The sequence below is a fragment of the Suillus fuscotomentosus genome (assembly GCF_016647785.1).
Source record: "Suillus fuscotomentosus strain FC203 chromosome Unknown F5891scaffold_18, whole genome shotgun sequence".
NCBI classification, from domain to species: domain Eukaryota; kingdom Fungi; phylum Basidiomycota; class Agaricomycetes; order Boletales; family Suillaceae; genus Suillus; species Suillus fuscotomentosus.
In genome coordinates, this window is record NW_024539530.1 from 140,434 (window position 1) to 153,451 (window position 13,018).

At 47.6% G+C, this 13,018-nt stretch overlaps 4 protein-coding genes across 4 annotated transcripts; 3 read left to right on the forward strand and 1 right to left on the reverse strand.

Annotated features, from left to right (window-relative positions):
* Positions 1-20: 20 nt before the first annotated feature.
* On the reverse strand, positions 21-1,746 carry F5891DRAFT_1217524 (uncharacterized protein; the record flags this gene model as incomplete). Its single annotated transcript, XM_041369342.1, is given in 4 exon segments — positions 21-646; positions 666-1,251; positions 1,324-1,574; positions 1,641-1,746. Coding segments are annotated over 4 exon segments (1,353 nt in total), but the record flags the coding sequence as incomplete, so codon positions are not given.
* A 1,246-nt stretch (positions 1,747-2,992) lies between these two features.
* Positions 2,993-4,949, forward strand: F5891DRAFT_1217548 (lariat debranching enzyme, C-terminal domain-containing protein; the record flags this gene model as incomplete). Its single annotated transcript, XM_041369343.1, has 8 exons — positions 2,993-2,998; positions 3,050-3,240; positions 3,294-3,377; positions 3,426-3,547; positions 3,596-3,681; positions 3,736-4,236; positions 4,287-4,617; positions 4,667-4,949. The coding sequence occupies 8 exons, from the start codon at positions 2,993-2,995 to the stop codon at positions 4,756-4,758; spliced, it is 1,413 nt and encodes a 470-aa protein (XP_041227692.1). The 3' UTR covers positions 4,759-4,949.
* Positions 4,950-5,122: 173 nt separating this feature from the next.
* Positions 5,123-8,981, forward strand: F5891DRAFT_1186688 (uncharacterized protein; the record flags this gene model as incomplete). Its single annotated transcript, XM_041366729.1, has 13 exons — positions 5,123-6,141; positions 6,194-6,247; positions 6,296-6,368; positions 6,428-6,716; positions 6,780-6,804; positions 6,904-6,992; positions 7,049-7,132; positions 7,190-7,255; positions 7,313-7,333; positions 7,386-7,630; positions 7,684-7,866; positions 7,919-8,004; positions 8,063-8,981. 13 exons carry the CDS (start codon positions 5,123-5,125, stop codon positions 8,979-8,981), a joined length of 3,153 nt encoding a protein of 1,050 aa, XP_041227693.1.
* A 2,057-nt stretch (positions 8,982-11,038) lies between these two features.
* F5891DRAFT_1024788 (uncharacterized protein) lies at positions 11,039-12,871 on the forward strand. Its single transcript, XM_041361343.1, has 3 exons — positions 11,039-11,217; positions 11,280-11,533; positions 11,589-12,871. Exons 1-3 carry the CDS (start codon positions 11,151-11,153, stop codon positions 12,558-12,560), a joined length of 1,293 nt encoding a protein of 430 aa, XP_041227694.1. The 5' UTR covers positions 11,039-11,150; the 3' UTR covers positions 12,561-12,871.
* Positions 12,872-13,018: the final 147 nt, after the last annotated feature.

A 13,018-nucleotide genomic window follows, 5' to 3' on the forward strand; every position in this document is an offset into this window, starting at 1 on the left:
TGAAGAGATGACTTGAGGATAGCGAAGAGCAAACTTGAAATTTATGTACTTGACATGAGAAACACAGCAGCGCACAGCTTATTTCAAGAGCTGTAGAGCAGAAATATATCATGAGACTTCCAGGACGTACAGGACGGCAGTTGGATGGCAGACGCACAGACACAGATTACGTAAATATTGGTGCGCTTACGACCGTTGATGTCCCAGGAGCATAAACGAGTCCGAACCAGTCGCGATCAATGTTGTGCGTCTCGCATGGCAAATTCAGGTTCCCAAACGTCGCATCCAACACGCGTCAGCCACACATCTCGCCTCTCTCTCTCCCAGCGGTGGAGAGTTCGGCAATTTCTACGCTTCTCCTCAGGGCACGCACACTGCCACCACGCTGGAGGTTTCCACGAACCTTCATGTGGTACTTTGGCGGTGGCACTAGTCTGCCGGCTGACACTTGCTCGCATGAACGCCGGGAGATGTACCGCATTCGCTGGTTCAAGACGTGGTTCATCCAGTTGTGGAAGAGTGCGAAAATCTGCGCCAAATGCAATAACGCGGATACGCTGCCGGTGAGATAGATCCGGTGCTAGTAAGGCGATGACTTCCTGCTGTATTTCCTCAGGCAGTTGGAAGAACATCGAGGGCGCAGAAACTGATATTTGACTTGACACCTGCGGAAAGTCGATTGAGGGCGGAAACAGAAGCAAAGTCAAGAAGAGCACCGCCGTGTAGGTCCCGCATTCCCGACCGAAGGAACAATGCACGGCTGTACAGCAGCAGCGCGACAGCTTGCTTTTTCACCCGGATTTTTTTCGTCAAGTTCCTCTGGGATGTATTGTTTAAAATCTGCCAACCCTCTTGCCACGCAAGAGTGCGCTCCTCGCCATCGCCATCATACTCATCAATATGCAGGTCATCAAGATTGACCCTGAAAAGGCTGTAATTCTCATGCTCTATAGCGCTGATGATTTCACGTGCACCGAGCAGTGTCAGGCTGTTCGCATTGCACTGCAATTGGTCCAGTCTGCAACGCGGCGACGCGACATATTCAATGATGGTAGGGACCACAACGCGGGTAATATTGGTGGCAGAAAGGCCGAGTTGACGCAGATACCGTGCGTTGAGGCTGGGAAGGAATGCGCGAATGAAGGTGTCAGAGAGAGTGCCGTTATGGATCAGCTGGAGCGTGCACAGTCTCGAGCTGTTCAGTGCAGTGGTAAATTGTGCGATGACGTCCGCATCGGTCGATAATGGGTTCTGCGTTAATCACGAGGAAAGTGTCAATTTGAGGGACTTTAACGGGATAACACCGGAGGTTTCCGTACTCACACCGGACAGACATAGTTCCCTGAGCACATCATTGTCCCTGATGAACTTTGATACAGCACGTAGACCCTTTCCACCTATACCGTTCCTTGTGAGGTACAGCTCGGTGAGGCTGTTTTTGCATGTTCGACCAGCAGGAGAGTCTAGAAAGTTGAAAAGCTGTACGCAACCCTCATCGCCCATTGAACTGTTGCCGATATCCAATCTATGGACAATCTCACGGCGCTGTATAGCATTGATAATATTCCTTGCAGCTTCCAGAACGTCAGCGGCTATTCGGACCATGGAGAAGCGATGAACAAAAGGCGCTCAGTACTCACCAATGGTTGATGCAAGTCTAGCGCTGACGCTCTTCAAGCGCTGATGACTGACAGAACGAACAGTGGCCGGATCATCATCATAATGATGTCGAATTTTCTGGGAAGATAGCCTGAAGTACATGATAATAAGTAGGAGATGGTCGAGGGAGACACGATCGCATTTTCCACTGTGGTTTACATACTTCTGAGAGCGGATACGGTAACCCGGGTGAGAGTCGATCTATTGAAGGCACTGTCTAGTTGTACTCACCGGGCTTGTCCGTCGGATCCCATGCCTGATATTCCATCAGAATATACCAGAATCACACATTGAGCTCGAAACAATTCAGGTTCAAGTCGAACATGTACAGCTTCTCCCAATTAGATTCAAAGTTCTTGGTAATTTGGGTTTTGTTTGGTCCCCGCTATTTTGAATCCCAGCCCCGTCTTCCCTCTGGAATTCCTCAATTATCTACATTCAGAGACTTTGAACCGATATCTTCGTCTCTATCTGTGTGAAGACATCGAGGATATGGCACATGTGCATGAGTCTGAGGCCGGTCTCGGTTGATCTGGCGATCATGTGGACAGTCACGAATCGAGTACACATGTGGCATGCCTCTCGCAACGTGTCCAACTCAGTTGCTCTTGTGCATCTTTCTGACACTATATCCTATACAATGGCAGCGACACGCGCTGCTCCCTATTGTGCACTTATTTGTGTGTTATGTCTAGGTTACCGATTGCGTATGGATCGCAAACATGGTCGAAACTCTCGCGAAGTTCTCAGGTGGTTAGCCAGGCATTGTATATCGTCAGCAGGTTAATAGGAAGGAGGAACTGGTAACATAAACGGGCGTACATGCGAGTGGCCTATTTTAAATTTTATAGCTAATTTGTTGCTTTGTGGTCCTTGAAATGCATTGATTTATGCCCATACATTATGAGAACCGCAGGATGCGAGCCATTTATTCTTCAAATCAATGGGGATCAACTCTCCAGGTCTGGCGTCAATCAGCGTCGCTGTCTGAGACGGAACGCGTTGACGGGTCCATCGATATCGATACCATGTACTCATTCTACGGACACCGAACTTTTCAGATTCTATTGATTTCTGTGTGCAAGCTTGGGCGTTGGTCCGAATTTCACTGATATTTAACCATAAGTAGTACGAATTCATGCTCAGTTAATTATTAGATATATTCATCCGTCCTTACTACTTGAGACTTGAGTCTACCATGAACAAAAAGAGTTGTACAGCCACAGACCTTCTGAGTGACTTAGTCTCATCGTGACCTCATAGAGGAAGGAAGATAATCGTTTCAGAATACTTGGTCAATCTCAAAGAAGGAGCCTTCACTTTCTTTCAGGCCATGAAGGTCGAGTTTTGCCACTGGTCATAGTAATTATTCATTGACTCATTCTAATAGATTGCAGTGGAGGGATGCAGCCATGGCGCACTGGACGCGATCTACCAGCACCTACGCGATCTAGAGGCCAAGCACAACTATATTGTGGATTTACTTCTCATGTGCGGGGACTTTCAAGCTATTCGCAATCACAGAGACATGCAATGCATGGCTGTCCCGCAGAAGTATAAGCAGCTAGGTGATTTCCACAAGTACGTGCCAATACCTAGTTGACATAAACATGCATTGATCCATTTTTCTCTAGATACTATACAGGAGAAAAGACTGCTCCGGTGCTTACTATCGTAATAGGCGGGAATCACGAGGCATCGAATTACATGTCAGAACTGTACGCACCCGCTCCGTGCGCTATCTGTATCCTTATTTACTCTCACAGGTATCATGGTGGGTGGCTTGCACCAAACATATACTTCCTTGGGCATGCCGGATGCATCCAAGTGAACGGTATCCGTATCGCTGGTGCGTCTGGAATTTTCAAAAGTAATGATTTCAGTCTAGGTAATTCTCCAATCATGTTCTCGGATACTCCACATTAAACACAAGCAGGTTTTTACGAAAGATTACCTTACGATCATGGCACTATGCGAAGCATATATCACATCAGGGAATTTAACGTTCGTCGTCTGTCTTTGGTGCGTGAATTTTAGTCTTTGTGAGTTCTTGATCTCACATTGGATACATCACAGCTATCCTCCCCAGATATCTTCCTTTCTCATGATTGGCCCCAATACATCGAGCGACATGGTGACACTCAGGGCCTCCTTCGCCGCAAACCATTTTTCAGACAGGATGTACAGACGGGCAACCTGGGTTCTCCTCCTTTAATGGGGCTTTTGCGGACACTGAAACCAAAATGGTGGTTTTCAGCGCACTTGCATGTTCGCTTTCAGGCTACCGTACAGCATGAGCAATGCGGTACTGGGTCAAATTCTCTGCCCACTACTTCGCCACCACAAAACCCAGATGAAATAGCAATTGCAGATGATGATTTCGATGCAGTTGAATCTCAGAATCCTCCAATTGAAGATTCTCGTTTGCAAACGACTTCCCACAATCCTGATGAAATAACCCTAGAAGAGGAAGAAGAGGAAGTTATACAATCGCCTCCCGTTGCTTATCGGCCACAGCCATCTATGACGAACTTCCTCGCATTGGATAAATGCCTTCCAAAACGAGAATTTATGGAGGTATGTGACTTTGTGTCGATAGGGCATGGTTCCGATAATTTCTAATATAGGTCATCGATGTGCCTACCACATCGGATGAATCTACCATGCCTGGACAACGCTGCATGCCGAAGTTAACCTTCGATCCGGAATGGCTGGCAATATCACGTGCTTTTCACCCATTCTTCTCCATGAGGCGGCGTCAAGCAGATTATCCCGATGAAGCAACAGCTCGTGCGATGGTTGCTGAAGAGATGGTGTGGGTCAAGTCCAATGTGCACAATAACGAAGCAAATTCTTCCGATGTCCCTCTACCTGGCATCCGAACCATTTTGGATTGCCAGACATTCGTGCAGAGCGCCCCTGGTCCTGGAAGTGAAGGAGCTCAAAAGAATCAACAACGTGAGAGTACTAATTCGTCTAGATATATTCGCTGACATTGGTTATGCAGCACCTTGGTACACTAATACTCAGACTACCGCTTTTTGCGATATGCTTGGCATTCAAAACGTGATTGATTTCTCTTCGGACAGTCGGACCTAAGAAGCCTCTTGATAGCTTCCATAGAAATATGCGAGCGCTAACCAGGGTTTGTGACATCCTAGTATTATCCTCCCACGCCATGTAATTACTTATGTTCCACACCAGGCACTTAATATCACATTGCGCAGTATCCTCGTCCTCGCTTCCCCTGCAGTACTCTCGCTGCCATGCTAAGGTTGCGTTTCTGATGGACCACTCCGATTTACATTTTCATGAGATAAATTTTACTTGTTTCTCGAAGCTCCAGTACAGCAAGTGCGTAATAAGCGCCTTGAGGCTGTGGCGTTGGATAAATGTGGCATGATGGCCTGTTCTTTTCTTTCCCTCCCCCTCTTGCTACTGTACTACTGTGCAATAGCCCGCCATGATCACAGATCATTTCACCCACATTCTCAACATATTGAAGAAATGGCTTTCACGGCTTGCACGTCGCTCTGCGAGTTTATTCTTCGCTGTCTTGTCTTCACTGCATCGTTTTGTAGCACGTCATTTGAAGCTCGGTGATCGGAGATTGATCACTCGTTCTGCCAGCGAGGTGCCCCCGCGATCTCAAGAGGATATCAAAGGAGAGGGTTCATGTGTTTGCCCGAGTCTTCTGCCGCCTGGTCAAATGGGGCGGGAAGCTGGAGAGCCACCATCGCCCTCAGACGATCCTTACACAGGATCCCATTTACCTTTACGAAAGAATACAGGGATCCCTCCGTTGGACCCTAATCCAACAACGATAGGATGCACTAGTGCCACTCACACAGATGGGTTCCATCAAGGCTCTGTGTCAAGTTCACACTTGTCTCTGCGTATGGAAGAGAGTTTTGTGAAAAGCAAGACATCCCCCAAGGACGGCGCAATGCAGGAGCCCGGCAGTCCAGGTCCTTCGCACCTTTCTGACCACCATGAAGTGTCCACGATACATTCACGACCACGAGGATACATGGACGATGCTCATTCTTTGAATACAACGCGCACACCATCCATGAGGCATTTGGCGCCTGGTATGCCATATTCCCTACACGCGTCCAGCAGTCGTGTTTCGGTGAGCACGGGTCACTCCTTTACACGATCAATTGCTGGTTCGGAAGTTCGACAAGCTGCATATCGAGCACACACGGGAACTGTCCATTCTCACCCGTCTCGCCCGAGTAGCATCTATAGTATCGCCGATGTACACCACGGATCCCGGAATACGGTTTATACTCCATTGGATTCGTCTGCCCAGGCTGTGCCGATACCAGGTCACGGTTTAGATCATCACGTGCATTACACCGCTCCCCCCGGCAACAATGGGCAGGTACCGGGCTCAGAGGTCGTCGTGGTCTATGACGGCCCGCAGCTAAGCTCTATGGTTCCGGATGATGTCAAGAGGTATGGCAGGTGCCGTTTCCGGTAAACATTAGTCTGCCTTCTTGCGTTTACCCAAGAGCTGACCTTTCCAAAGAGAGTACAAGGTCACCGACTTTACCATCCCTGCTTTGACATTGGCTGCGCATGGGTAAGTCATTTTATGACTTTTCAGTCGCCGCACCTCAACTCTTTCAAGCATGGATGTGCCCGAAGGATGGACTGCGTTTGTGCACCCAGAAGGTGCCCGTTATTTTGTGAACCAAAAAACGGTGCGTCAATTTCATGAATTATTGACGACCGACGTCTGATTTGGAGCTATAACGCGCAGAGAACATTCACAGACATGAATGTTTGTGAAGAAGATATATGCGATGACATTGAATACTTCATGCACTATCTGCTGGACGAACTCCAGCAGACCATCGAGGACAAGAACCTCTCACTCGACATGGAGCAGGTGGACCTTGTGGTTGAGCCCAAGACCTTTGGTGGCGACTCTGTCATCTGTTGCTATTATTTCGCCAATCACCGCGACAGATGCCTCTTTTGGCTAGATGACTTCAATCCCGAAGATATTATCTCAGAATGTAAAGGCATCAACAACCTCTCGCATATATGTGGGTAGCTAATAGTTCTGAGGAGAACCAGATCTGACGGTTTGTCCTTGTTTTCATAACCAGGGCTTGCTGTTGAAGCACAATACTGGTGTGTGTTCCGGTAAAGGTTCGCACGGCATATTTACCTTGCTGTCCCATTCCTAATGAAATTCTAGGTCATATGCAAGTAAATTGACATACAATGTAGGAAACATTGGGATTATTTTCCTAGTTTGTGTCCGGTTACACAAGACATTGTCGATGAGCTCAATGATATGTTGGTACATGCGACATGTGGTCAGTGCTCTCTTCGATCTGATAATTTGATTGATGCATATGGTCGCAATGAGTAGACCACTTAACATCGCTGCAGTCTTGTGCGGCGTTTGACGCCATTGAACTCAAGGATCATCTTTTTGTGGTTGACAAAATCAAGGGTATGCTACTTTGATACCTCCTTACGGGCGCCATGTGCTAATCCCATTTTTTCAAAGTTCATACCACTCGGACTGCCCCTGCGCATCAGAGTATGCGACGAGGTCACGCTGCTATTGTCATTGGTGAGGCTTGAGCCCGAGACCGATCTATTCTATTCCTGATGTTGATCATCATTTAAGGCCGCATCATGTATACGTTCAGTCAGTGCTCTCTCATTTATGCATCTAACTGTAATTCACGGTCATTTTGAAGTTCATAATCGCTTTGTGAATTATCACGGTGAAGACTGTGTGAGGCTGATATTTGAACAATCGGTCCATGGTTGGTCATATAAACCATCACCGGCGATGATCATTCTCGCCCCCCTTCTGTTGCTTGACCCTGTGGCTCAAGTCCAAGAACTGCACAAGATTTTCGTGGATGAGGTTACTTACGAAGCACGGTGGCGAGAATTCTGCTTAAAATTCAAGGGGCAGCTTCAGGACTCTAACCTCTTAGTAAGACCAGCTTTTCATTGTTATGAACTTTCATGCGATCATTGTCGAGCCAGGCCACTGTGTTACTTAATGCCAACGTCGGGTTTCTCGCCATCAACACTGTTGATAAAAGCGGTAGAAATGCTATTCAAATGGCAAGCTACATGTCCTTGGTGACGAGCTTGGGGAGCATAGTCGTCGGCCTGTTCTTTGTATCACATGATCGAACTTCTGGACAAAATACAGCCACAGAAGCGGTTAGTATATTCAACCGTATTACGGAAACATTTCTCATAGCAGTTCGTTCAGGCAGAATTTTTAGGAAGACTTCACAACAGAAAACACGGCCTGGAAAAGCTGGCTATAATTTATAGCCTCCCAAAGGCCTTGCTGATGTGGGGGTGAGTCTGCACCCTAATGCAATTGGCAGAGGCCCTGATATCAATATATTAGTATGGCTTTCTTCTTTGCGGCATTCTCGATCGATTGGTGGACGGCTGGAGATAAAACATCCAGAAGCATTGTTGGTTCTGTGACACTGGTCGTATTCGTGATGATTTTCAGCAGCATCATTCTCACGAGGGACGAAGCAATATGGTCGTGGCGGCTAATCTGGCGGTTGTTTGGGAACATCACACAGGAACTGTTGTCTCGTCTGGCTAACGCTTGGAAGCAAATCATTGCGCTCGGCCAAAACGACCTTGTTGGCCTCTCTGCCGATGCGGATGTTGCAATGCGCACCTATCATAATCATGTTACCACGTTACCTGATCCAGAACCAGACAACCATGAAAATCGCTCCAACTCCCCTACCCCCCATATTCAGCCAGGCCACCACTCGGCTTCCGTACATGCACCTCAGCATCCACATGCTGGCAACTTCGTGCGGCCATCATCGGATTCACACATCAGCCCAGGTGTTTTGTCACGCATAGGCTCTTTGCAGCAGATTCGAGAAAATACCCAGACGGATTTCCAGGATCAATCTACCACGGAGGCTCACCGCGAGCATGGTAGTGCCCCATTATCTGTGCACTTTGACACATTGCCAAGCTCTACATCAGAAGAGATGGCTGAAACACCGGCCAATGCACCACGGAATTCTGATGTTCTCCCAATCACGACAAACATCTTGTCCAAGCATGGATCACACAGTGCAGCGGTAGCCACCGACACGGAGGCACCCATATTGCCTGATTTATTTGAAGTGGTCGAAGAGCCCCGGGACCTCGAACATCCTCCGAGCATAACGCCACCTCCAAGAATCTATGCTAGAAGCGCCACTGGTGACCATTTTCATCGCGCGCCAGAGGCTCCTCAGTCGACACTTGAAGCTGGTCGTGATGACATAATAGAGGAGTGCCAAGAGTAGGGATGTGAAGGACATGAGGGCCGTGACTCAAGCTCGTGGCCGTCGTTCGAGCTTCAGGGTTCAACATCCTTGGAAAGTTGTGATCACACGCATATAAAATGCCGCTGAGACGAAGAAAAACCAACTGAGTAATAAGCTCATGTTGGATCCTGTTGGATGCTTCATTCTCCATTCTCATACGTTATTTCATTATCTTGATTCACCATCGACACCATGCGTTGTAGAGGCCCTTCCTGCCTTCCATACCATATGACGCTTCCGCACGATTAACGATTTTTAATTGGCTGACTAGGCTAAACGATCCCCCTGACCACCTTAGCTCATCACTTACGGTACACGTTTGGGTTACATCGTCCAAACTATTGTCTAGATACGATACTGAACCAATCATTTGCTAGCGTATAGGTTATGAGCCCTGTGCTAGAGGCACGAAAACATACGCGACGCGAAGGGCTCGCGTTTATCCAGCGGGAAGACAACGAAAAGCAAGAGGGTTACTAAAGAGTGACTGAAGAAAAGAAACGGAGCTACGAGGCAACAGCAGCTTGGTCATGGCAAGGTTTATTGAGGTACTAATAAGTAGTGTACTTGGAGGATATATTTGATGCTGGGGTTGGGCAATTTCCACTGACTCTGGTGCTATGCACCAATTGTCAGTCCTCGAGGTTTTCGAGGTCTTTTTCATTACGTGTGATATTACACTAGTGCTGGTACCTAGTTTTCGCCACAGGGCGCCGCACAATCGTACAAATGCACTAGACGAACCAGCAGTGAGGTACGGGTCATCATGACAGCCACGCATAGCAATCAACCATTAGTACATTACAGGTATTTTGGCCCTGGAACTCGGCATTTTGTTCCTCTAAAAAGTAATGCGCCGTTTGAGTGCACTATGGTTTTCCAAATCCGCAGGCGAATCATCTTCGGGTGGCAGACACTGAGATATGGGTGTGGGGTAAGATGAGGGATATTGATGTACCGCTCTTGAAGCGACAAGCTTTTCAATAACCGAACTGTGGATACTGCGGAGCAAAGGATTACACCTGTCGGTGCTGTCAAGGACTGAATGTTTTATCATCAAGTAATCATTTATGAATGATGCTATAACGCACTGTTTAGAGTATTGAAATGTCATCGCACTAGACCTTGTAGCGTTTCCGAAAAGAACGGGCTTGTGGCCATCGGCGCTGAGAGGAATGTGAGCTAAGCTGTATCTCATCGTTGGCAGTCCTGACCATCAATACGTCTGTTCAGGAGAAGCATGCTTTACAGGTGAAACATCACTTTATTGAGCGGCGACTACAACCAAAACGACCGAGATGATGCCCCAATTAAAGTTCTTTCTCCCCAGGGTGTCCAGTTTGCGTCAATTTTCATTGATGTGGCGTAGTTGACAGCGCGGCACGTAAATTTGAACTCGAGATAGTCGCGGTTGCCATCGGCTCTCGAGTGACGTTGTAAGGATAACAAGATGTGGTCAAATTAGACCGAACTTTACTAGATACAGCTTAAAGGCCAGTGAAATTCATGGATGAAATTGAATAGAGAGGGGGACATACTTGTTTTGCCCCAGACATCGAGATTTGTGACATCATCTTTTGTTCGTCAGAGACTCTAACACAGGACTCGGTGGTCAAGAGTCTCAAGATTCTTCGGGTCAAGAAGACTATCTGAATGGATGAGAGTCGACTTGGATGAATTCAATCCTTGAGATGTTGCAGTTTGCATGATATGGCTGAGGACTGGCTCGTGGGCATTGGGATCGGGTGAAGGTTTTACAGTAGGAACCGTGGAGATGATTTCGCAATCCTGCGACACATTGTATCCTCTGCGAGATTTGACCGCGTCTGCAAGGTTGCATTTGGCTAAACCTTTGTGGAGGAAGAGAAGCTGGAGCGTTGATATAAATCAGCCGAGTATGTGTGACATGTGTGTTTCTCGGAATACAAATCTTTGACCGGATGGGCGTATTTCGACAACTCAAGACACAAGCGATGTCAGTTGATATGCCACATAGCGATGATAGCTCGTGTTTGAAAATGAAGTTTGAAGTGGATCCGAGCCAAAGAATCAAGCAGCCCTAATATTAAATCATATTGAGTTCAAGTTGTCAGGTTGATTGTTTCTTCCCTGCGGCTGCTAAGTGCCCCCTTGCCCGCCGTTACCCTCATGGCGATTTCCATCCCCACCTCCCGCTCTATCATAGTATCTAAAGAGATTCTTGAAGGCATTCAAGGTTCGTGAATCCTGCGGGGTTCTACCAGTCGAACAGAACAAAAATCTAAATGTTTAGAACAGGTGCACACACCATCATTTCTCAGCTCAACTCCTCGCGGTCAATCACAAAGCTCAAGCTAAATAACAACCGACTAGGGGATGACGGTGTATCTGCACTCTTTGCGTTCCTCAAGTCTCCGGCGGCCTCACGACATCGCAGTTCGATATCGGAAATTCATCTCAATGATAATGATATAAGCTGTCGAGGTTTGCGCGACATTGCGGACTATGTGAATGGGGATGAAGTAGTACTGAAGACATTGTGGCTCGCAAACGTCAGTAATCATCCATCTTCCGGTTTCGCAAGGTGGATGAACGCTATCATAATAGAACACGATAGGACCTGATGCTGATGTCCTAGCCTGGTTTGCTACCACAGTAAACCGCTCTCGACTAGAGTTCCTTTCGCTCACGGGAAACCATAAGCTTGGTGATGCTGTCGTTGAGATCTTCTTGCGTCACCTGAGGGCACCCCGCCTTCGGGAGTTGCATGTCAACGCCATGGGACTGACTGCCCGCTGTGCATCTGGACTCGCAGAGTGGATTTCATCGGGCCATACCGGCGGAGTGTATTCCCTGCACACTCTCAAATGTAGTGGCAACAGCCTAGGGATCAAGGGCGTATGGGAAGTTATTCGTGCGATCGAGATGGGTAACTGGTCACTCATGAACGTGGAAGTATACGCGAACCAATTAGCAGGCACAGAAATTCCGAATGACAACTCTCACATTCAACAATCAGAACATTTGTTATCCTCTGAAGCGGAGGTGTCATGGAAGGACGCGGAACGTGCTCTTCATCGGGTGCTTCACCGGCGAAACGCTTATTGGAAAAGACAGGTAGAGACGGAGGCATTGAGTCTTCTAAAGTACTCCCGGACACTCATTCTTCGGTCGAAAGCTTCTCTTTCATCCGCGAACAAACACCCTACCAGCGATTTGGCCAGCGAATCATTTCCATTTTACGATCTTCCTATGGAGTTACGCCTCCACATCCTTGCGGTCCTCGCTCCTTCATTATCTTGTGCCCAACGCACCCGTATCTATGATTATGCTGCCAACCCTTCGACTCTTCCGCTGCTTCTACCACGTCTACGGCGAGATAATGGTCACGCATGTCTCGCAGATCCCTCACGAGCTCTTGGAGCAAGTATAGGATTTACATTGCACACTTCAGGCGGTTGTGCTGAGGGGAAGTGTATGGGTACTGGCAACAGTCTTGTGTGCCGTCGGGAGGCAGAGCGCACCAAGTTTCTGGAAGTTGTTGGATGTCGTGCATATGAGCCTGAATGCGTCACCTGAATGCGGTAGGATCACTTCAGAGGATATTTTGTCGAAGGTATTTTATGTAATTGTTTTGTTTATGCAGGGTATGTATACCATGACTCATGTGAGTTGCTATATCAGTAGCTCACGACTCTACTGTGTATCGTGCAGGACTATGATAGTGTAGTGTTACAACCTTCATTTCCATTTCACGGTATCTTGGACGCATGTTTGCATGGACAAATCAAACCTATACTTCAACAGGAGGGGAACTTCGTTGCCGTCAATGTTTGGGCATCATTCACCAGTCCTTGAGCCTGAAAATTTGTTACGGAGTGACATAGACACACCCCTGACATCGACATATTACACCTGCTTGGCGAGACCATTAATATATAATGCGACCACAAGGCTGAGGAATCGGCAGGCCGCCGCATGGGGAAATATTTTTCGGACATATATCTCACCAATGCATTGCATAGAAGTGTTTGTGT

Excerpts from the sequence above, each read along its gene's own strand:
- F5891DRAFT_1024788 (XM_041361343.1), top strand. The coding sequence starts at position 11,151 with ATGGCGATTTCCATCCCCACCTCCCGCTCTATCATAGTATCTAAAGAG. Across the intron at positions 11,218-11,279 it reads GATTCTTGAAGGCATTCAAG|GTGCACACACCATCATTTCT; the intron begins GTTCGTGAATCC and ends TGTTTAGAACAG. Across the intron at positions 11,534-11,588 it reads AGACATTGTGGCTCGCAAAC|AACACGATAGGACCTGATGC; the intron begins GTCAGTAATCAT and ends CTATCATAATAG.